At 43.9% G+C, this 23,681-nt stretch overlaps 1 protein-coding gene across 2 annotated transcripts; it reads left to right on the top strand.

Annotated features, from left to right (window-relative positions):
* The first annotated feature begins 365 nt into the window (after positions 1 to 365).
* IDH1 (isocitrate dehydrogenase (NADP(+)) 1) lies at positions 366 to 17,139 on the top strand. Of its 2 annotated transcripts, XM_058664932.1 has the most exons (9): positions 366 to 490; positions 3,939 to 4,068; positions 6,532 to 6,823; positions 7,975 to 8,080; positions 9,288 to 9,465; positions 10,371 to 10,522; positions 14,184 to 14,324; positions 14,912 to 15,074; positions 16,225 to 17,139. In XM_058664932.1, the coding sequence occupies exons 2-9, from the start codon at positions 3,947 to 3,949 to the stop codon at positions 16,313 to 16,315; spliced, it is 1,245 nt and encodes a 414-aa protein (XP_058520915.1). In that variant the 5' UTR covers positions 366 to 490; positions 3,939 to 3,946; the 3' UTR covers positions 16,316 to 17,139. The 2 variants fall into 2 exon arrangements, with proteins under 2 accessions (XP_058520915.1, XP_004576939.3); XM_004576882.4 differs by lacking the exon at positions 366 to 490 and having other exon boundaries at positions 3,931 to 4,068.
* The last annotated feature ends 6,542 nt before the right edge of the window (positions 17,140 to 23,681 follow it).

The following is a 23,681-nucleotide window of genomic DNA, read 5'->3' as shown; positions in this document are numbered from 1 at the left end:
CGGTGGACGCGCCCGCCTGGCCAGCCGCGGCCGGTGGGGGTCGGGGAGCCCTCTGCAGGCTCCCGGTGCTTGAGGAGTAGAGCTCCGGCTGTGGGGGCCTGGGAGGAGGCCCTGACCCGGCTCCGATAGGTCTGCAGGCCGGAGGGCGAAGGACCGACGTGCAGTGCCCAGATCCGCTAAGGAACAGGGCGGGGACACGCCTTTGGACTCGCCCTGCGGGGTGTGCACCACAGCCGCCCGCGCCCCTTGACCTCTTGTGCAAACTGCCTGGAGGGCCTCTACCTGCCCTCTGCCGCTCTTTGGTTGGGCGCTGTACTTGAAACCGGACTGACCCGGCTGGGGGGAGCTGTGCCTAACAGCTGAGCGCTCTTGAGTTTGTAGAAAGAAACTTTCCATCTCCTTTGGGTTCTGTTTTAGGGAGAGAAACTGATCCGGGAATTTTGCAAGATCCAGAGGAGTTGAAGTGACTAGACACTGATCCACCACAAAGGTGAGATTTAGTAATTAGCCCCCGATGAGGTTGTGATTTGATTTGTTTAATGTCTTTTCATTTCATTTGAAAGTAAGAAAACCAGAGCTCTTCCATCTGCTGATTCACGCCCCTAATTGCCACCTCAGCCAAGGTTGGCCAGGCTCTGTGCCATGATTTGGAACCCTGTCCTCCCTCCCAGCCCCTCCACTCCCCAAGACTTGAGACTTGTCACCTGCCGTTAGCTCCCAGGGTGCGCCACAGCAGGAAACCGGATTAGAAGTGAGTAGCCAGGATTCTAGCTAGGGTCTCTGGGTTAGGATGTGTCTGCACTGAACTGGGCTACAATTGACCCCATGCCAAACACTGGCCAGCCGAGGTCCTGCTGCATTTAATTGATTGGGGCCAGGCCTGGCCACTGCATCAGGATGAGTCTGGAATATTCCCCAAGGTTGCAACCCCTCTCCCCCCCCAGGAGACTGTCTATGCCCTGGAGCTATTAAAGCCCATGAACTTAGCTTACAAAGCCAGCGGGAAGGGGAACCATACCTACCAACCTGAGGTTGATGAAAATACAATTGGCTAGGGTGAATGGCTCTTTTAAACTACTCATTACTCCGGGCACGCATTTTCTAGAATTCCACAAGTATGTCAGGAGACTCAGTGAATTGGTGACTTAAGCTTGGAATGATCGTTTCTTCAGAAGTTGTAGTTGAGGAGGAGACAGAAAACAACGGCAAGGGCCCAGAAATGAGTCCAGGCCAGCCCCTGGAAAGCAGCGCTAAGTTAAAATAAAACTGTGCAAACGTTGTGTATAAATGGTGTGAGAAAAGGCTGAAATGCTTGTTAGGCATTGTGAAATACAGGGAAATTATCGCTGAGAGCGCAGCTCTTTCGCTGAGAAGCAGTGAGTTGAAGCACACTGTCACTTTTGCATATCCTGCTTGATCCTCTGTTAGCCGCATGTACCGTGAAGAAAAATAGCAAAGTCATAACTGTTGCGTAACATTCAGGAACATGGCCACGGAAATGTGGTATCGAGACAGGATAAATTCACTGCCTGGGTTTTTTTTTCTTTTTTTTTTTTTTGTTTGTCTTAAAACAGGTATAGTAGTGTGGTTAAATCTGACCATAGTACTTTAAACTGTACTATAAATTAGGCTTGGAATTACTGAGAAGTAGTTGACTCTTTCAAACCAGTTTGCTGATTCCTTGTACTCTACCTGAGTTCCAGAATGTTCCTCAGTAGTGCTCTGGGGAGCCTAGACACCAAACATGGTAAACAGGAGTCTGGATTTACAAATTTGGGAAGTGAAAATGAGCTTGAAGGTTGGGAACATAACCCTGCTTTTCACAAAACACTGAGGCTTGGGGCCAGTGCTGTGTCAGTCGTGGGTAAGGCCGCCAACTTATCGATAGGGCGCTTACTTCCCACCCAGCTCCCTGCTAATGGCCTGGGAAAGCAGTGGAAGATGGCTGAAGGGCTTGGACCCCTGCAGCCATTTAGGCAGTGAACCAGCTATGGGCGATCTCTCTCTAACTCTCTTCCAAATAAATAAAATACATCTTTAAATCAACAACAACAACAAAAAAACCACCTGAAGTTACTGTCTAGATAGTCCACTTTTTTTTTAAGATTTACTTTTTTTTTTTAAAGATTTATTTTATTTTTATTACAAAGTCAGATATACAAAGAGGAGGAGAGACAGAGAGGAAGATCTTCCGTCCGATGATTCACTCCCCAAGTGGCCGCAGTGGCCAGTGCTGTGCCGATCCGATCCAGGAAACAGGAACCTCTTCCGGGTCTCCCACACGGGTGCAGGGTCCCAAAGCTTTAGGCCGTCCTCGACTGCTTTCCCAGGCCACAAGCAGGGAGCTGGATAGGAAGTGGAGCTGCCGGGATTAGAACCGGTGCCCATATGGGATCCCGGGGTGTTCAAGGCGAGGACTTTAGCCACTAGGCCACGCCGCCAGGCCCAGGATTTACTTTTCTTGTAAAGTCAGATTTACAGAGAGAAAGAGAGACAGAAAGAAAGATCTTCCATCCATTGGTTCACTGCCCAAGTGGCCGCAACAGCCGGAGCTGAGCCAATCTGAAGCCAGGAGCCAGAAGCCTTCTCTAGGTCTTGCATGCGGGGTGCAGGGTCCCAGGGCTTTACGCTGTCCTCGACTGCTTTCCCAGGCCACAAGCAGGGAGCTGGATGGGAAGTGGGGCCACTGGGATGTGAGCTGGTGCCCTTATGGGATCCCGGCGCATGTAAGGCAAGGACTTTAGCCACTAAGCCATTGTGCCATTCCTAGATAGTTCATCTTTAAATCTAAGGACCAAATTACTTTAGCTCAGCTTTTCAAGAGGAACTGGGTAATAATTTTTCAAGCCTCCTCCCTACTGGTGCTGTCCTCCCCTTTAATTAGGGGGCTGAAGACCGTGTACAGTTGTGCCGCTGGAAAGCACCCTTGTGGAGTGATGGGGAGGAAAGAAGGCGTGCCACAGGCCCCGGCCTTGTGCTGTTCCTTCAGCAGCCAGGGACATGGCATCCTCATCACTGCACGTTTTCCAGAGGGCTCACCTTTGCCCTCACCTGCCACATACGGGGAATCAGGTGGATTTGCATGTGCTGCCCCTACATCCCATCTTTTTAAAATGATGCCTGTACCTAGAAAATGCCACTTCCCTATCTACCTTGCCAGTGACAGCCAAAAGGATGGTGTAGGAGTTAGGGTGCCTTGGAGGGAAGCAGGGACGTGCTGGTGGCCTAGGCAGTGGCGTCGCTGCAGCCATGTACAGGTGTCTCTGCTTGGCCAGTCACTTTTATTTTTAGCGCCACGTCTGTAATCTGTGTGTTCTCTAGAACAGCGTGGCTCCACCAGGAGTTCCTCATTTTCAGTCTTGATGTGTTCCTGAATACAGGTCACAAGAACCAGGTGACTTGCTGACAGGTAGTTATTTTAACCAAAATAGCCTCTCCGGGGAGGGAAAATATTAGCACTCATCACACTGCCCATCTTGAGGGCCCAGGAACAAGGAGTTGGATAGAAAATGTTCAAATACACATGATGGTGTGGGAACCCTCTCACTCCAAAGGCAGACCAAATTTAGAATAATGATGGCATGATTAGTGGCCACAAGTTATGGGTTCAGGCTTCCCCACACTCCAGTGAGGTGGTCTTAGGCAAGCTGTTTTTCTTTTAAGAAAAAATAAATGGGAAATTTTTCATTTATAGAGTTGTTGTAAGGGCTTCCTGAGAAATCAGTGTTGAAGCAAGTTTCGAAGCTTTGTAGAGAGAAGGCACAGTCACATCCTAACGGTGAATGTGATGGTTGTTATGTGCTTTTACACATCTGTGCTTTGCTGTTAGAGTTGTTCTTGTAGCAGTCATCACACTGTTCACATGTCATTTCTACTTTGTGACAAAATAAAATGATAAGGCATGTATGTATCTTATCTTTCTCTTTTTAGGTTGATAGACATCAACATGTCCAAAAAAATCCATGGCGGCTCTGTGGTGGAGATGCAGGGAGATGAAATGACACGAATTATTTGGGAATTGATTAAAGAAAAGCTCATATATCCTTATGTGGAACTGGATCTGCATAGGTAATTACCCCTCCATCTAGCTAGCAATTAGGTAGCATATTTAAGTTATTTCAAGGTACAGATAGCTTTTTCTTTTTAGGTAGATGTAGCTGCATTTTGTCAATAAAGCTTTATATTTAGCCTACATATATTTAGATGACTGTTACTATCTCCATGGAACTCTTTTCAAATAAATAAATAATTCTCTAAAAAAAAAAAAAAAGGAAAAGAAAAACTAAATGACCACTATTTAGAATCAAGAATTATAAGGTGAACAAAGTATTTGTCAGGGCTTTTTAGACAACTGCATTGCTTAGATTTTTTTTTTTCTTTTTTGTAATATATCTGTAGCAAAGAATAACGTAAAGTATTTGTAGAAAGGGAAAAAGTAGAAGTCTAACAATGAGTTAATACAGTTTTGTCCTTTCGAGCTCTCTTCTCTCAGATCACTCTAGTGAATGAATTAGAAGTGTCCCTTTCTTTCTCTGTTCTGAACCTCTCACGCACAGCCCATAAAGAACCCTCACAGTTATTTAATCAAGCCCCACCTTCCTGCATGCTGATCAGCCGTGTTCCTTCGTGTGTCTAAAGAATTTGGGACAGATAGGAAAGCCTTGATGTCATCGTCTTTTGTCCCCGTTATGTAGCTCCTAAAATTGCTCTTGTTCTCTGCCTGTTTGAGGGGTTTTTAGAAAGATTAAAAAAAAAAAAAAAAACAGAACCCCTGAAGGCTGGCGTAGTAAAAGGTTGAGCAACACTTTGCAGCCTGACAGTTGGTAGCTGTGTGAGTTTGTCCCAATCTAAACTTCTGCCTCAGCATGTGTCCCGGGGACCCGTTATATGCATGGGTGTAGACATTTCACTTGCATCATGTAGTTAGACACCCTTTTTAATTGTTCTAAGGCTAAGCTGCTGATGCTGTCTGTGTAATAACCATGGTAGGGTGTAGATGCTTGCAGGAGTTCAGCAGGTATGTAATAGGAAATGAAGCCTAAAGACATCTTCCGAGAGGGTGAAAGGAATATTTTACAAACTCTCTATTGTTTCAGAATTTACATGACAGTGACTAAACTTGTGGAATTCTTCAGGGATCTGTACAGTAACACAAGGAGACGCCTAAGTGTGGAAGCTCAGGACTTTGGAAGGGAGTGATCATTAGCAGGGAAAGAGTTCAGTGGCTGCCGACTAGTAGATTTTGGAAGGCTCGGTCAAGACTGAAGTTGTTCCAGAATTATTGTTATAACTGATTAGTTCTTTTTGAGGACGATGCAGTGCTTACTTTGTTTTATGTAGTTCAGGTCCTTTATTCCCTTTTTTTTTTTAATGTTAAGAATAGAAGCAGAAAACCCACTAATTTGTAAGTAAATTCTTCTAATGAGAAATGATCCCAAGGAACATGAAAATTGTTGATCCCACTACTTGTTGGAGCTGGAATTAACATTTGTAGATATTCAGCATTTCCTATGCAAGAAAATAAAGAGTTCATGACTTTGGCAGAGCTATATAAACTACCTAATGGTGGAGCAGGAACAGATTATTTTATTTAGAAATAAGCCAAGATTACTGTCTCTATGATTGTATCACAAATTGGGATGCTTACGGGAAGGAAGACAAAAAAACTAAACAAATCTAGACGTTACTTACTGCTTCAACCCATTTTGAGAGCTGAAAAAAAATCTTGATTAAAGCCCTGGAAAACAAAATAAATTGTGACATTACCTTGTTTTTCCTGCTTTGGACAGAGCATCATGTACTTTAATTAAAACTTTGCAGTCATTTCCTGTGCTGCATGGACAGACAGCGTCCGTGTAGCGCCAAATGACAGTAGTAATCTGAATGTTGGTGTGTATACTCTGGTGTATCCACAACAGTTGATGGGCTGCATTTTTACCCAGTGAACTACTAGCTTCTCTCCAGAACAGAAAGATTGCCCAAGAATTAGGGAAAGGTTCACCTCATGACTAACTAGCATGAGTGAAGAAGGCATTAGCATTTTTGGCATTAATTGTCTCTCTATTCTTCCCACGCCTTTAGTGTCAAAATAAGTCTTTTAAGCGTTCCACCCCCTTAGCCTTTAAAGTACAATATTTACTAAGGAATAAGTAGGTAGCGCCTAGTCATACACTTTTATGCTAATTATATGGAGGGAAACTGGGGCAAAGGTTTGCAGAAGTGCTCTTAGTGCCTCTGTATGGTAAAGAACAGGCCGCAGAGGGGCAGAGGTCAGTGTGTCCCAGATAGCTTCCTGATAGCTTCTTACTGCCGCTCAGGGGTCGTGGTCCAGCTGTCTGGCCTCTCTCAGTTCCTTCTTTAATTAGCAGCCAGTTTGTGCATTGAGGACATGCTAACACTGAAAATTGGAAGATGTAGGTGTGTTTGGTGCCTTATTTTCTCTGTGGCAAGCTCTGCATGCCACTTGTTGGTCACAGATTATAACCCATCAGTGTAACTGAAAAGTGAGTTTGAACTTTGTCTCCTCCCAAGCTATGACTTGGGTATAGAGAACCGTGATGCCACCAATGACCAGGTCACCAAGGATGCTGCAGAAGCTATAAAGAAGTACAACGTGGGCGTCAAGTGTGCTACCATCACCCCCGATGAGAAGAGAGTGGAAGAGTTCAAGCTGAAACAAATGTGGAAGTCGCCTAATGGCACCATCCGAAATATTCTGGGTGGCACTGTCTTCAGAGAAGCTATCATCTGTAAAAACATCCCCCGGCTTGTGACTGGATGGGTGAAACCCATCATCATAGGCCGCCATGCTTATGGGGATCAAGTAAGTCATTTTGGCGTAATTGAGTATTCATGTTCTCTCTCTCTCTCTTTTTTTAAGATTTATTTATTTTTTTATAATTTTTATAATACAAAGTCAGATATACAGAGAGCAGGAGAGACAGAGAGGAAGATCCTCCTTCCGATGATTCACTCCCCAAGTGCCTGCAATGGCCGGTGCTGTGCCGATCCAAAGCCAGGAGCCAGGAACCTCTTCCGGGTCTCCCACGCGGGTGCAGGGTCCCAAGGCCTTAGTCTGTCCTCCACTGCTTTCCCAGGCCACAAGCAGGGAGCTGGATGGGAAGTGGGGCTGCCGGGATAAGAACCAGTACCCACATGGGACCCCAGCGCATTCAAGGCGAGGACTTTAGCCGCCAGGCCACGCTGCCAGGCCCCTCTGTTTTTTTTTTTTTTAAGGTTTGTTTTTTTTTAAATTGGAAAGTCAGATATACAGAGAGGAGGAGAGACAGAGAAGATCTTCCATCTACTGATTCAGTCCCTAAGTGACCGCAATGGCCAGAGCTGAACCAATCCAGAGCCAGGAGCCTCTGCTGGGTCTCCCACATGGGTGCAGGGTCCCAAGGCTTTGGGCTGTCCTTGACTGCTTTCCCAGGTGACAAGCAGGGAGCTGGAAGGGAAGCAGGGCCACGAGGATTAGAACCGGGGCCCACATGGGATCCCAGTGCATGCAAGGCAAGAACTGTATCTGCTAGACCACCGCGCTGGGCCCTTTCCTTTCAAAAATAGGTCCCAAGGCACTGGACCATCCTCAACTGCTTTCCCAGGCCACAAGCAAGGAGCTTTATGGGAAGTTGAGCTGCCGGGATAAGAACCAGCACCCACATGGGATCCCAGTGCATTCAAGGCGAGGACCTTAGCCACTAGGCCAGCCAGCTGGCTCCTCAAGGGTCAGGCCAAACGCTCAACCCCTTTTATTTTTTCATTTTAATTTTTTTAAAAACCTGTATGAGTTTAATGTAGATGGTCTCCAAGTAGCTACCTTTTGGAATTCTCTGGACTTGTTCAGCTTCATCTTTTAAAAGAAAAGGTTAAGCTACGGTGCCTAGTCTGGCCAGGTGTCTTCTAACTCTATTTTGTGATTTTTATAATTCTTACATAGTTTTCTCTCTTTAATACTTCTTTCCCCATCTGTAGTACAGAGCAACCGATTTTGTTGTTCCTGGGCCTGGGAAGGTAGAGATAACCTACACACCGAATGATGGATCCCAGAAGGTGACATACCTCGTACATAACTTTGAAGGTATGCATGAGTCATCCAAACATACACCTTCTGATTTTTACACATCGTTTAGACAACATTGTAACCTTTTTAAAGTTGTTTGTATGACTGCCTAAAGATAATATTATAATCTATAGTATTTCTGCAGAATCCAAAATATATAAAATATTGGCTTCCATGCTTTCCTGCAGCATGGATAAAGGTGCGTAGGACTTAGGCACCTATGTGGAAAGGTACATAGGTTAAGGCAAGGAAATCGTTGTATAGACAGGAAATGTGAGCTTGAGTCTGTTGCACACAATCGTATAAGCATCAATAGGTCCAAATGACTTGCCATATAATCCTACCCTTTGCTGCAGTAGGGTTTACATTTGGGAAGGATTGTGTATTTCCTGAAATCTCGTCCTCTTTTTATACTATGCAAGTAGAACATTTACTTTTTGCCTTTTCTTTGCCGTGCTGTCCCTGCTGCTTCCAAGGTCTATTTTGGCAAATCCTATGCAAAAGTTGCTGGAAAAATCTTATGAGCCCTTTTCTTGACTCTTGAAGTTGAGAGTGCTTACGTAAACAAAAATCTCAACTCTTCCCAAAGTTGTTTTCCTTGCCTGCCTCTTCTAAACAATGCCATCTTAATAAAATGCAACTCTTCTGGTTTCCGTACCTTTCCCAATCACCTTTCCTGCCAAGTTAACCCTAGGCCTTGGCAAGGGTTCAGTTGTGTTTCAGTAACAACAGAGTTCAACATGTACGAGTTGTGAAACAGTAATGATTATAAGTAGCTTAATTTTTTTCTACCAATTATAGCAGGAGCACTCAACATCCTCTAGGAAATTATTTTCATTCAGTTTTTAAATTACAAATTTTTCTTAGTGACTATGAATATTCCCATAAAATTTAAGATACACACTGAATATTGTTAAAGCATGTAAGAGACAATTTCACAATTATTTTCCTTTTCTTAGTCACAGCAATCATTTCTCATATGTCATATTTCAGCGTGTTCAGGATCCTAAAGGCTATGTTTGTCTGATTTCAATTCCCCTGCTGCTAGAATGTTTTTATTTAGAACTGACTTTTCTGCCATTTTGTGCCTTGGGAACTTGTGAAATATTCCAGGCAGACGCAGTCTTGAGCCCGCTGAAGGCTGGGAGCTGTGATGGAGATGACATAAGCTTGGTGACTACTGTCCTGCATTTACCGTCCTCCTTTCATTGGTTTCCCCTGGCAGATTGTGGTGGTGTTGCCATGGGAATGTACAATCAGGATAAATCAATTGAAGATTTTGCACACAGTTCCTTCCAGATGGCTCTGTCTAAGGGTTGGCCTTTGTATCTGAGCACCAAAAACACTATTCTGAAGAAATATGATGGACGTTTTAAAGACATCTTTCAGGAGATATATGACAAGTAAGTAACTGTTCTCTTTTCCCTTTTCCTTTCTGATGTAAGTTAACATGAATGGAATAGATACTGCATCCCCTTACCCTTTCAACTCTGCAACAAATCAAGTAAAAAAGATAATAACATTTCTGGAGTGAGCCAATAAGTGGATGATTTCCCTATGTTTCTTGTCACTCTGCTTTTCAAATAAAATGAAAGTAAATGTGCTCTCAAATACGGGCCCCAAAGTAATTGTTTTTTCATGTTGTGATTGTTTAATATTTGAATAAACATACTCTTAGTAATAGAAGGCTCTAGTATTTTAAATGTATGACTTCCTGAGTTAGGAACATTTCCTGTGTTTCTGAAGCCTGTTATGGTTTAAAACTCTGGCTTAGTGTAATCATTTGAACTTCAGTCTAAGTTTATACCAACTTTGGATTCGCAGCACATGAAGTGAGCATGTGTTCCTTTTGAAGATGGATAAACTCCTTTTAGGTTGCGTCTTCCTACTACCTGGCTATGTCGCACGTAGAAACTGTCCTGTGGTATGTAGTCTTCACAGTGCTATTAAGCAATGGACTGGTCCCTTTCCTCCTCTTTAGTACATCCTTAAAATAAACAAATACTTGGTAATCTGAGCTGTAATATCTGAAACTGAGGAAAGTAAAGAAGCAGTTGGAATACTGTCTGATTTGATTCTCACACCTTCCCTGCACAGCAGGCGGTGTCACAGCTGCAGCTGGACTGAGCTAGGGATTCACAGCTGGAGAGTGATTGACATCTCAGCCTACCTCTGCCCGAGGCCCGCGTGTCTGCTGCTTTCTTGGCCTCTATCCTTCCCCAGCCCGTACCTGCTTTCGGAGAAGCAGATGATACCTCCTACAAAGCCAGCTTCCTTCTTGATTGTTCTTTTTTCTCTTGTTTCTTAGGCAGTACAAAGCTAAATTTGAAGCCCAGAAGATCTGGTATGAACATAGGCTCATTGATGACATGGTGGCCCAAGCAATGAAATCAGAAGGAGGCTTTATCTGGGCCTGTAAAAATTATGATGGCGACGTGCAGTCAGACTCCGTGGCCCAAGGTAAGGGTGTCAGAGGAGCAAGTGGAGATTGGGGCCTGGTCTGAAGCCATTACATCCTTGCATGGTGACTCTTCATTTGGAAAGAGGGAGTTCGTGTCCCTGTGTTATGTTATCACTGCAAGGCGCCATCGTCTATCTAAAATCAAGCTCAGGGAGTGGGCATTTAACCTAGCAGTGAAGATGCCCATGTCCCACGTTAAAGTCTCTGGTTCAGGTCCCAGCTCATGCTCCTGACTCCTGGTTCCTGCCGGGGCAGACCCTGAGAGGCTTCAGTGATGACTCAAGGGACGGGGTTCCTGCCACCTACATGGCAGACTTGGGTTGCATTTCTGGCTCCTGGTGGAGCTGCAGCTGGTGCAGCCCCAATGATTGCAGGTATTCGGGGAGTGAACTGGCAGGTGAGCACCCTCTGTCACTCTCTTTTCTCTGTTCTCTCCTTTTTCTCTTCTCCCCCAAATCCTCCACTCAAATTTTAAATCAAATTAGCCTTAGATCAGGAAAGTGAGTCACAGACTGAGGAGGTGATGGGCTTGGTTGATGGTAACAGTTTTCCTCTCATGTTTTCAAGCCTCCAACCAGTAGCCAGCCCTCCCTCTCCCTGCTCTCATGCTGCTTCTGGTGAAAATGTACACAACCAGGGCACCATTGTGACATGAGCAAGGCAGCAGGTGTGTCCAAAAACTCATTCCTGGCTGGCAGCAGGTCTCAATCATGTGCCTTCTGCCAGCCTTGAAGTAAAGTCTAATACTGTGGGACGCAAAAGCTTTCCTTAACTTTCAGCACGAGGGAATTGAGCAAAGAATCCAGGGCTGTTCACAGAAATGCTGGGCTCTTTGTATCAGGAGTGAAAGCCAGAGCAGCAGAAATTCTCCTTTCCCTGAGCTCTTCCTCACGACGTTGGCCCTCGCTTTCAGTTACCCAGAGTACTTAAGGGGAACCGGAATGTCCTCAGACAAGTGTTTGTGCTAACTTTAATTATGTTTGCTCTCCCTAAGAGGCACTACTTTTGTCTTTCACTTAAAGTTAAGCATCTTTAATCAGTTTGGACAAGTGGACCCCAACTCAGCAGGCAATAATTTGATATCAGATAAATTAGTTGCGCAACACTATCTTTCCCCTTCCATTTTTCTAAGTCCTCGGATTATTTGTACGATAGAGGAAGGGGTGCTGTAGCTTTGTAAGGACTGCATGGCGGATAAGGAAAACTATTCCTAAAAATTAACTTTTTGGAAAAAGATCTATTATCATTCCATCATTTCAGGTATCCTCATGACAAAGAAGAGAGTCTAGAAGAATATTTCAAATAAGTATCAAGTTATGGAGGTTCAAAGGAATTTGAAATGAAAGTTCTGAAGTATAGTATACAGTAGAGCACTTAGCAGGCCTGGAGCCAAGACTGTGACTTCAAGGCACCTGTACAGGTTAACAGCAGCAGTGCTGTAGTTTAGTACCTACTCCAGCTCTGTAAGCTATAGATGTTTCATTTGTGTCTTCAGGATTAACTTTGCTACCAAGTAATGTCTTCTAATAGTAATAGATAAATTCATCGTGGGTAGGGTCTTGGATGTCTCTAATCAATAAATACCAGAAGGGGCAGTGCCATGCCATGCAGGTTAACCCTCTGAGTCCAGCTGCTCTGCTTCCTATCCGGCTCCCAGCTTCTGGCCTGGGAGAGCAGTGAAGCATGGCCTAAGTGTTAAGGTCCCTGCACTGACTTGGGAGACCTGCAGCAAGCTCCCAGCTCCTGGCCCAGCTCCATACTTTGCAATCACTGGCAGAGTAAATCAGCAAGTGGAAGTTTCTCTGTTTCTTTCTTGCTCTGTAATTCTGCCTTTCAAATAAACTCTTAAAAAAGAAAGGTAAAAACATACAACTAAAAAAAAATTAAGAGTATTCACAAAACCTCAGACCAATATGTTAGTAGGAAATAAGCTACAAATCCTTCTAGAAATTTTTGTTTTGTTTTGTTTTTTACATTTATATATATATATATTAAAGATTTATTCATTTTTATTACAAAGTCAGATATACAGAGAGGAGGAGAGACAGAGAGGAAAATCTTCCATCCAATGATTCACTCCCCAAGTGAGCCGCAATGGCCGGTGCTGTGCCGATCCAATGCCGGGAAACAGGAACCTCTTCCAGGTCTCCCACGTGGGTGCAGTGTCCCAAAGCATTGGGCCGTCCTCGACTGCTTTCCCAGGCCACAAGCAGGGAGCTGGATGGGAAGTGGAGCTGCTGGGATTAGAACCGGCGCCCATATGGGATCCCGGGGCGTTCAAGGTGAGGACTTTTAGCCGCTAGGCCACGCCGCCAGGCCCAACATTTATATATTTTTGTTGGAAAGGCAGATTTACACAGAGAAGGAGAGACAGAAAGATCATCCTCCCACTGATTCACTCTCAAAGTGACTGCAACAGCTGGAGCTGAGCCAATCTGAAGCCAGGAACTTGCTCTGGGTCTCCCATTCAGGTGCAGGGTCCCAAGGCTTTGGGCCATCCTTGACGATTCTCCCAAGCCATAAGCAGGAAGCTGGATGGGAAGTGGAGCAGCCGGGACATGAAACAGCACCCATTTGGGATCCTGGCAGTGGCAAGATGAAGATTTAGCCACTAGGCTATCATGATGGGTCCTCTTCCAGAAATTTCTAACCATACTCAAAGAGTATAAGAAAAAAGAAAATTGTAGTTAATCTGCATACTCTCATCTCCAAAAAAGACTGCAATAGGTTTCTATTGTGATCCTTATAGGTATTCTTGAGAGGTAACAAAAATGGAGAAAATGGGTTCTTGAAAAAATTCAAATACAACAATGTGAACTAAAAAGAGAACTCAATTGTAATAGGATACCACAGAAGAGAAGATTTTCTAGTGGATTAAGAAAGCAAGGCAGGCAGGTGAGGTAGTCTTGTAGCCGATTCTTCCTGGTTTTACCTGCTTTTTCTCCCACTCCTCCCAGTCTATGAACTGCTGAGTTCTTTCTCTGCCCACAACCATTTTAAGGAATATGCTAATGCATTATCTTCATGAATATGTGTACATTCATTCAATCCCACAATAACTCTGAAAATTAGGTACTTTTCAAAAGATTTATTTACTTTATTGGAAAGACAGATATACAGAGAGAAGGAGATACAGAGAGACAAGATCTGTCTGCTGGTTCACTCCCCAAGTGGCCGCAACGGCTGGAGCTGAGCCAATCCGAAGCCAGGAGCCGGGAGCTTCTTCCAGGTCTCCCATGCAGGTGTAGCATCCCAAGCCTTTAGGCTGCAGGCAAGGAACTGGATGGGAAGTGGAGCAGCTGGGATATGAACTGGCACTCATATGGGATCTCAGTGCATGCAAGGCAAGGACTTTAGCCACTAGACTAATGTGTCTGACGCAATTAGGTATTTCTTAATGGTAAGAAAACTGAGCCAAAATAGCTTTGAAAACACAAAACGAGGACTGAATAGGCTGCCAGACCCCGAATCCTTTTCCCTAAGGAAAACATTCAGCATTTGCAGGCGCTGAGTCTGATCTGAAGCAGGGAGCCTGCTTTCTGAAAGAGAGCGGAGTGAGATGACTGCATGTGCTCATGGTCCCCAGGATCTGTCCAGGCTAGTCATATACTCTCTTCATCCAGTTGAACCCCGTACCTCATGCATGTTCTGCACTCGCAGGATATGGCTCCCTTGGCATGATGACCAGTGTGCTGGTTTGCCCAGATGGCAAGACAGTGGAAGCAGAGGCTGCCCATGGGACTGTAACTCGTCACTACCGCATGTACCAGAAGGGACAGGAGACATCCACCAACCCCATTGGTAAGATGACAGTCACTTTTACATTGTTTACATTGACTTCTCCAAAAGAGGTCTCCAGAGGGACTCAGAGGGTCCCTGTGGCTGCTCAGTGTTTGCATGCAAAGTCACCACACATGGTATATGCTTTCCTATTATGTGGGAGATGAAATGTTAGGAAGAAATTGACAGTAAATCTTTTTCTTTGCCCCTGTGGTGAAGGTCACGGAGGGCTAGGAGCTTAACAGCCACATGGATAGATCATTTCAACAAGATGTCAAGGACAGCACCTTGTAAAGAGATTACATCTCGGAAAGAAGAGACAGAAATAGACTAGAGAGGAGATGGGGACGGTTTCTAACTCGGTAAATACCTTAAAGTTCAGCACGAGTGTCACACTGTGAAAATATGCTTTCTTAACATTCCTGTTTGGTAAAATGTTCCCAGCTATCCTAAAGCTTCCAGTCCATGTGATTAGCATCTAATAAAGTCAATCAAGTACACACACACAAAAGCTGTTCTGTTTGGAGGGACTGTGAAACACTTGGGAATTCTTGTATGCAGGATAATAGAAAGTTGCGTGTGTTGAGGATATTTCTCCCCTCTCTTAGCTTCCATTTTTGCCTGGACCAGAGGATTAGCCCACAGAGCCAAGCTGGATAACAACAAAGAGCTCAGCTTCTTTGCAAATGCTTTGGAGGAAGTCTGTATTGAGACCATTGAGGCTGGCTTCATGACCAAGGACCTGGCAGCTTGCATTAAAGGTTTGCCGAAGTAAGTCAAATTGCCACGTAGCGTCACTGGCTTGAAGACATCAGTGCTATTTGCAATTGTAGGGATCAACAGACATTGGTAAATTATTGGATAAGGAACATTTTCAGCTTAGTGGGACACAGAGCTTTTTCACACACTTTTTTATATAACTACTGAACTTTGCCTCTGCTGTTGCAGCAGGGAAGCAGTCAGTGAATGGGTGTGGCTCCATCCCTAGCAGACTTCAGTGTACAAACCCAGGCCGCAGGTTAGCCCATGGGCCACACTGCAGCTTGCTAGCCTCTAGTTGACAGTCCTTGAATACCAAGGTTCTATTTATTTTAAGAACAAAATCATAGATAACTGCAAACAAATGGACATCAGAGATTACTTTATTATCTTTAAGTTAAAAATGAAAAAAGTAAGCGGCACTGATGATAACTGATTATAACTGGTAACTAGCTGCATCCTGCCTCAGGATTTGCTAAGACCACGGTAGCCAGAGTCGCTGCTGGATCAGCTACTGACCAGGAACTGCTTTCTCAAAGCAGAGTTGGAGTTTAACACTGATACTATGTCCCAACCCATCTGTCCTCAAAAGTTCTCAGTTCAGGCAGAGTAGACCACAGAAAAGGAAACCTAGAAGAGTTTCTTAGCTTGAATACCCAGCAAGAATACAGTGTTCAGTACAGCACCTCTGTAACTTATTACATAGGCACCTGTCAGCAGCATTTAGGTTAGCAAGTCCACTGTCTTATTTTTCTTAAATCTTAAGGAATATGCATATATATTATGAGAAATAAAGAGTGTTGAAGCTTTTTATAAAGAACGTGAAATGTGCAGATAGGTTTTTGTTTTGTTTAAGAATGAGGAAGAAGTGGGATTGTTTTAGTCTCACCAATTTGAGACAAGTGAAACCTGGCAGTGGCGTGACCCTCAAAGCTGTGTGAAAAGGCTGCCCCACTACTGGCTGCCCACAGAGCCTGTGTCCCAAGCCTGTGCAGCGGCCTTAAGCATAGTCATTGTGCAGGTTTGTCCCTTGTTAATATCCATTAGCCTTCTTGTAGCAGGAAATAGAATATTAATGTATCATTTGTAGGATTATCCTATACCTGGTCCTCTGTCAGAGATAAACTAAATTTTTCTTCTTTCCTGTTTCCTTCCCTCCTAGTGTGCAACGTTCTGACTACTTGAACACATTTGAGTTCATGGATAAACTTGGAGAAAACTTGAAGATAAAGCTCTCTCAGGCGAAACTTTAAGGTCATCCCTGGGCTTCGGAGAAGTGTTTTTTGGTAACTAGGTCCACAGGTTTACATTTTTCTGTGTAACACTCAAGGGTAAAAGTGAAATCAACTTTGTAATTTGTTTAGAAGCTGGCATCTATCTTTTCTATAAGTTTACAGCCTTTTTCTTATTAATGCAGCTTTTGCCACCTTCGTGAATGTGGCAATGGAATATTGTTTTTTAAAAAAATTATTTTCTGGTAGCGCCCACAAATCACTTAAGTATCATTCATATTCACTGTCACTTTTTCTCATGTTCTAAACGACCAAAATAAGAGTGCTTGAAAAGGTAAATGACAACCACGGAGCTGTTTCTTAAAGTAAGCGAGAACTACAGATTCACTGCCGTCCCGTCCTGCCAAGGACCCTGGGCACCGACAGGCTTTGGTGTTACAGCTTTACCCCCGGGAGGGGACGTGATCAGAGCAAAGCCCGAGTAGAGGTAAACTGTTTTGAAACACTGCAGTCATTTTATGAAGATCTTGTTGAATGTTGCAAATATGTTGAATATTTTCAAGGCCACTGGAGAGTATGGAATCCAACATAAATACCACCCAGAGGTTTGTCCTCTGCTTGTCCCTTCCTGCTCTTGACCTGGCCTGACCTGAGTATTATGTGACCTGAACTAAGCCTATGTCATCCAAGTGCAATCATGTAAGTGGCACCTTTTTAGGCTTCTGCTGACCCCTTTCATTTCTTTAATATAAATGTGATTTCTCAGAAGTTGATATTAAACACTATTACAGTCCTGTTCTTTATCTGAACTGTTAATTTTAATTAAAATTGTTCATTCAAATTAAGTGCCGGCTTCTTCTGAGTATTTATTTACTGCTTAGGCGCCAAGGACCATGCTACATCCTGGTCATGGGCATATCTAAGGCATTTGATCTGTGTTCTCAAGAAGTTTACTGTGGGGGAAATGGAGAAGTTAAACAGAGTCAGAGGCCCATGCTGCAGTGAAGGGAAGGAGGATTATTAACAATGAAACCAAAGGGATGATTAAGGAATAATATAGACTCCATGCACATGCTAAGGAATTTAGGCATTATTTTACAAGTTAACAGGGATCCAAGGATTGCTTTTTTTAATATTAAGATTTATACTTAATTTTTTTTATTGGAAAGCCAGATACACAGAGAGAAGGAGAGACAGAGACAAAGATCTTCCATCCTCTACTTCACTCCCTAGGTGGCCTCAACAGCAGGAGCAGAACTGATCCGAAGCCAGGAGCCAGGAGCTTCTTCCGGGTCTCCCACACAGGTGCAAGGTCCCAAAGCTTTGGGCCGTTCTCAACTGCTTTCCCAGGCCACAAGCAGGAAGCTGGATGGAAAGTGAAGCAGTCAGGACGCTGGCGCCAATATGGAATCCTGGCGCATACAAGGCAAGGACTTCAGCCACTAGGCTATTTTGCCAGGGCCCAGGATAACTTTTAAGAAAGTAGAGATGATTCTGTTTTCATTTTTAAAAATAGCACTCTTGGCAGCTTATTATATAAAGAATGAATGGTGGGGTGGCATGATGGGCACCACTTGGGAGGCTAAGTGCAGTACTTTAGGCCAGAAGTAAGCAGCGACACTGAGAAGAGGCCCAGGTAGGTCTCCGAGATGCGCAAGTTGAGCACATGGGTCTTTGCAGGACCAGGAGGATGCCAGAGTCGAAGCAGCGGCAAATCCAAGAAGCTGCCCTCGTTTCTGGCTCCTCGCCTAGAGAAAGGCCAATCCCCATCCAGCACCTGGGAGGGAGGTGCTGATGAACTTCCACACCCATGCCGCCAAAGCCAATGAATTGGTGGGGATGGACATTTCTTGGATTTTTTTTTTTTTTTTTTTTTTTTTGTCTGCTTCCTGGAAAGTTTGGAGTCAGGTCCTTAAAACTGTCTCAACATTAATCCTCCTAAAGGCTCCAGGAAACATGGAGCCTTACAGAATGCTCTAGGGAAAAGCTGATTCAGGATTAGCTTTTGACCCATTCCTCTGAGTGACACCCTGGAGATACCCACTACAAACCTAGAGAAGCCCTCTTGCCAGGAGCTCCTCATGCAGCCAGGGAGACCGATGGGGCACGGGCACCTGACCCCTAACCAGGCTGAAGTTAGAATCTGAACCGCAGGAACTGCCCCCTCTGGGGAAAACCAGTTTTCACATGAGATCAGCTCACTCAGATAGTAAGAAAACCATTACTTCTAGTTAAAACTATTAAAAACATCAAGAAAAGGTCAATAAGTATTTCCAGTTTTTATATACCCTTGAAATGTACTTTAGCAGGAGCTTATGTAATCCATGTAATGTGTAATTCATCAAAGGGAACAGGGATTGATGAAAGAGTAACAGAAACATCACAGTATTGGGTTTCTTGGCTTTAGTGCCACAATGAGCTAATAAGTTCATTTTCAACTAGTCTTTGCCTCAGTCTGGCAGTAATGCCTCCTATTAAAAAAATCAAGAGAACTGGAATCATAAAGCAAAAGAACATCAACATAATTAGTATAATCCTTGTTTAACTGTCACCAAAGTCCTATCAGACTGGCTATATACACTGATTTTTAATGTGAAAGCTGAAAAGTAAAAAGTAAGTGGGTTAATTAGTTGATACTCTCTTTCTCTCTCTCAAATACATTGTTAATGATTTGAAAAGTAGAGAAACAGCTCTGATCCAGAGTTCACTTTCCTGTTGCCTATAGTACCTGGAGCTGGTCCACAGCCAGAACGGGAGCTAGGACACAATTCACCTCTCTTCCGTCAGAAGCAGGGACCCAGCTTCAGAGCCATCAGCACCACCCTCCTGGCTCAGCATCAGTAGGAAGCCAGAGCCAGGAATTGTACCCACATCCTGTGATGTGCAGCATGTCATCCCGACTCCAGCTGCTCTAACTCCTGCCATTTAACAAAGCTGGATAAACGCAGTGCTTGCAATCTTGGATGTCTGGCTTAGACCACACAGCCAAAACATGTGTCCAGTAAAATGCACGGCCTTCTCTCACCTCATTTATCACATTCTCTTCAGATTCTTAAGTAGCAATACGTTCAGGATTGGCAGGGCATCCGCTTCTTGTGTCAATAGGATCTTACTAAGATTTTACAGCTGTTGTTTTCAGTACTCCACTGTGCTAATCACAGCGTTTGTGGTAGACATGGATTCTGTCATCATCACTGTAGGATGGGGAAAGGGACTGAGACATGGAAAAGAGCTTTGCCATCTTAGAACCCCAACCATGAAGAGACTGTCAGCCAGTGGATTCTGAATAGGATTCATTGCGATTGGAACTGAGAGATTGGCAGCAATCCAGAACTGATGATCTATCAAAACTGTATGAGCAGGACCCTCAGAGCGCGCCTCCCGTTGGGGATCTGGGATGGGTGGGAGGTTGGGTGGGGCTTTTCCCTTTGTTTTTTTCCCTGACCCCAGATACAGGGTAAAATGATATTGATGTGGAAACAGTGGTATTACCCACTTTCACCCTGTAGCCCTTGACACTTTGTTCCCTAATCAACTAAGTAAGATTATTAAAAAATAATTAAAAGATAATAATAATAATAAAAAAAATTGTAAAAAAAAAAAAAAGGAAAAGAGCTTTGCTCAAGGTTGCAAAGTACACTTGTGGTCTAGAACTTGAAAATCCTTATTGCTGAGGTAGGACTTTTTCCAGTAGGCAGAACCATTTCAGGTTTGGGTGGAAGAAGAGGACATCACGTGCAACAATGGTGGCCTTGGTCTGGCTGATCTTACATCATCCCTGAAGCACTGACATCCTGGGAGGTGATCATGCCATGCCAACAGCTGCCAACAGCTGCCAGAAGTGGCATTGGCCAAGACCCATTAATGTACTAAGATAATCAGCAAGGGAACACATGCTGACCGGGACAGCCAGAGGCTATTGGCTTATTTGTAACATCAGAGGGTCAGAATTGTTGACGTGGAAAATGCTTCCCTTTTAGTGTAACGCTCAAGGCAACAGAATCTAGGGACTGGAAAGACAAGTTTCAAACTTGGGAGTTCTCTAAATTCTGGTACTGCTTATGAGGAGTAATTTTACTAAAAATCTTCAACCTGTTATTAGAATCGCACTTCCCCTGATTCTTACCCAAGATATAAAATCCTTCTAAACCACTGTCAATGGCTAATCTCCCATTTGACTATGTAATACAAGTTTACTCACATATTCAGTGTTTTGGCCCTTCCTGTTAGGGAGGAAATAAGTTAATATATATAAAAGAAGGCTTTGAATATATATCAAGACTGCAATTTTTATTGTGTTATCACATTTAGTTTAATTTTCTATTTGGTTTATTTGAAAAGTAGAGCTACAGACAGAGGGAAAAACACGTCTTCCATCCACTGGTTCAGAACTAGCCAGAGCAGCAAGGTCTGGACCGAGCCTCCTTCTAGCTCTCCCATGTGGGTGACCGGCCAGCAGGTGCTTGGGCCAGATCCTGCCTTCCCAGCAAGCTCATTCACACAGCTTCTGGGACATAACATGCTGGGACAGACAGTGACAGCTTGAACCCAGGACAGCACAACACTGGGCTCCTGGGACCACATTTTGAAGAAGTTTTATTTCAGAGTCCCTATCATGAGAGAAAATGTACCTTCCCAACTGCCAGTTTCTCTAAAAGAAACTCAAAGAACTCTGAACTTAAGACAATTTCTCAGACTCCAAAGGAAGTGAATCCGGCAGACATTCTTGTGTTATTTATAACTTTTTATTATTTATTTTTATTGCAAAGTCAGATATGCAGAAAAGAGGAGAGACAGAGAGGAAGATCTTCCGTCCGATGATTCACCCCCCAAGTGCCTGCAACGGCCGGTGCTGCGCTGATCTGAAGCCAGGAACCTGGAACCTCCTCCAGGTCTCCCACACGGGTGCAGGGTCCAAAGGCTTTGGACCGTCCTCGACTGCTTTCCCGGGCCACAGCAGGGAGCTGGATGGGAAGTAGAGCAAGTATTTCAGGAATATCTCATACAGTTATAATGGGAATTCTAGAGTGTTTGGAGTCAACCTCGGTCTCATTTTTCATGAAGATTCTTTAAATGTGCTCAAGTTCTAGCAAGATAAGCAACGTCTTTATTCTACTGTGAGTAGATTTAAAGATTTAATTATTAATCTTTCTCACCCAGTGATTAACTCGCTGTGTTCACATTTGAACCTAGTGTATCCACAGCACATCATTAATACACACTGCTTCCTCGGGCAATTACTGGAGGATTGGCAGGCCTGGTAGGCTCCCTCTCCTACTCTTCCCCAGGCACAGGAAGAGGGGGTGTGAGTTCCACGGTGGCTTTGGAATGACTGTGTATTCTCTTCCACATGATCTTCTCAGCAGACAGAGCCCACTGATAGTCTTCCAGATTAAGAGAGAGAACCTTCTTCGGGGGATCTTTGCAATCGGCAGTCGCTCCTCCAAGGCAACCATGTGTGACCAAAAGACAGTGATCAAAAATGCTTACCCATCGGAAGAGACGCAACAAACCTGACTCAGGCTTTGAAGAAATAGTGTGCCCAAGATCAGAGTCAGACAAGAAATAGAACTCATCTAGCACTGTATCTTGGAGACAAACTTGGGTCGTTATATGACACAGGAAATGAAACACTTCATCTGCTTCTGCTTGGGTCAAGAGCTATTGCATTCAAAACTGATTCAAAACACAAACTGTGGGGACCAGCACCAAGGAGCAGAAGATTGGGCCTCTGTCTGCAGTGCCAGCATCCCATATGGGTACCAGTTCTAGTCCTAGCTGGTCCATTTAGAAATGGATGGGTCCAACTTCCTGCTGATGTGCCTGGGAAAGCAGAGGAAGATGGTTCAAGTCCTTGGGCCCTGAAAGAGACTCTCAGTTCCTGGCTTTGGATTGGCTCAGCTCCGGCTGATGCAGCCATTTGGTGAGTGAACCAATGGATGGGAGATGTCTCTCCTTCTGTCCTTCTCTGTATATATATCTTTATTTAAAATAAAGAATCTATGAAATTTTAAAGAAAAACAAAAAGCATTAACTGTGCTTCACATCCAGTGATCCTTCAGAAAACAAGGACTGCTGCCGAAATTCCAAATACCAGAGGGGGAGTTCCTCTGCTTGGCTAAGGAAACTCCACCCATGAAACATTGTTTATGCTGAACGTTCTGTACTGGTTTGCTGTCATTATATTGTAAACAGCAACATGGCTCACACTTGTACTTATTTTCTGAGCTTGTTTCCTCAAGTTTTTTTTCTCTCTCAAAATTCGTTAAAAAAAAAATAAATTGTAGGCACCTGAGGTTAAGAAACCTCTTAGGATACCTGTATTTCATTTTGGAGTTCCCTAGGATTGAGTCCGGCCTCTAATTTGGATCTTCCTTCCTGCTTTCTGGGAGGCAGCAGAAGATGGCCCAAGTACTAGAGTTCCTGCCATGCATGTGGGAGACCCAGATGGTGTTCCTCGCTCCTGGCTTCAGTCTATCCCAGCCTCAGCAGTTGTAGGCATTTGAGAAGTGAACCGGTGACTGGACTATCTCTCTCTTTCTGTCTCTACCCCCTGTCTCTTGCTTTGCCTATCAAATAAATAAACATCAAAAAATAAATTGAAAACAGAAAATGCATTGTAAACGTCATTCTTCCAGTCCACCTAAAGAGACCACTATTAACAACAGAGAGATTTCAAGTGGAATGCTAGTTGCAAGGCAAGGATGAGGTCAGTGACAGACACAATGAGATTGGACAGGCAGACCACCCATGGGAAGAATGTCAAGCAGCATTTAAAGATGAAGGATTGAAGTCAGAGCCAGAGATTTAGACAGTAGTTCAAAGTCTTGAAAATAATCCGGGTCTAACAAAGACTCTCAAAATGAGAACAATGATTGGCCACACTTTGGAAATTCAAAGAAGAATATGTGAATGGAAAAAAAAAATCTAAAAACAGTTGGAGAACCAGGGGAGATGAATGTAAAAAAAATTCAGATAAAAAGTTCATTCATGGAGAAGCGGGTGGGCATTCTGAACAAATGTTAGAAAGAAAACAAAAACTGAAAAACTAAACTGGCAATTCTTGATCATAGCACTCTGAAAGACATCCTGAGATTTTTAATTGATTTAAATATAAGGCTTGTCACATTTCCAGCTTCTATGCTGATACTTCTTACCATCCATGATCAGGAATCACCTTGAACAAAGCTAATGAAAATCACCAAGCTCTATGGTATCACATAAACAACTAAATAGTGTGTTAAGAGAAATTTGATTCGTGCTGAAATTCCACCTAGGTGCATTTCAGAGGTATTGGGGGTGTGGGGCTTGTTGGGCACTTAGACTTCACCTCTACCGCTCCTTTAGGTTTAATACTACACCAAGGACATGCTACTAGAAAAACAGG

This window comes from Ochotona princeps, chromosome 5, assembly GCF_030435755.1.
Source record: "Ochotona princeps isolate mOchPri1 chromosome 5, mOchPri1.hap1, whole genome shotgun sequence".
In the NCBI taxonomy this organism is placed as follows: domain Eukaryota; kingdom Metazoa; phylum Chordata; class Mammalia; order Lagomorpha; family Ochotonidae; genus Ochotona; species Ochotona princeps.
This window is presented reverse-complemented; position numbering and strand designations above follow the sequence as displayed.

Coding starts and splice junctions, on each gene's coding strand:
- IDH1 (XM_058664932.1), top strand. CDS start 3,947: ATGTCCAAAAAAATCCATGGCGGCTCTGTGGTGGAGATGCAGGGAGAT. Junction 10,523..14,183: donor GTCAGACTCCGTGGCCCAAG/GTAAGGGTGTCA, acceptor CTGCACTCGCAG/GATATGGCTCCCTTGGCATG. Junction 14,325..14,911: donor GACATCCACCAACCCCATTG/GTAAGATGACAG, acceptor CCCCTCTCTTAG/CTTCCATTTTTGCCTGGACC.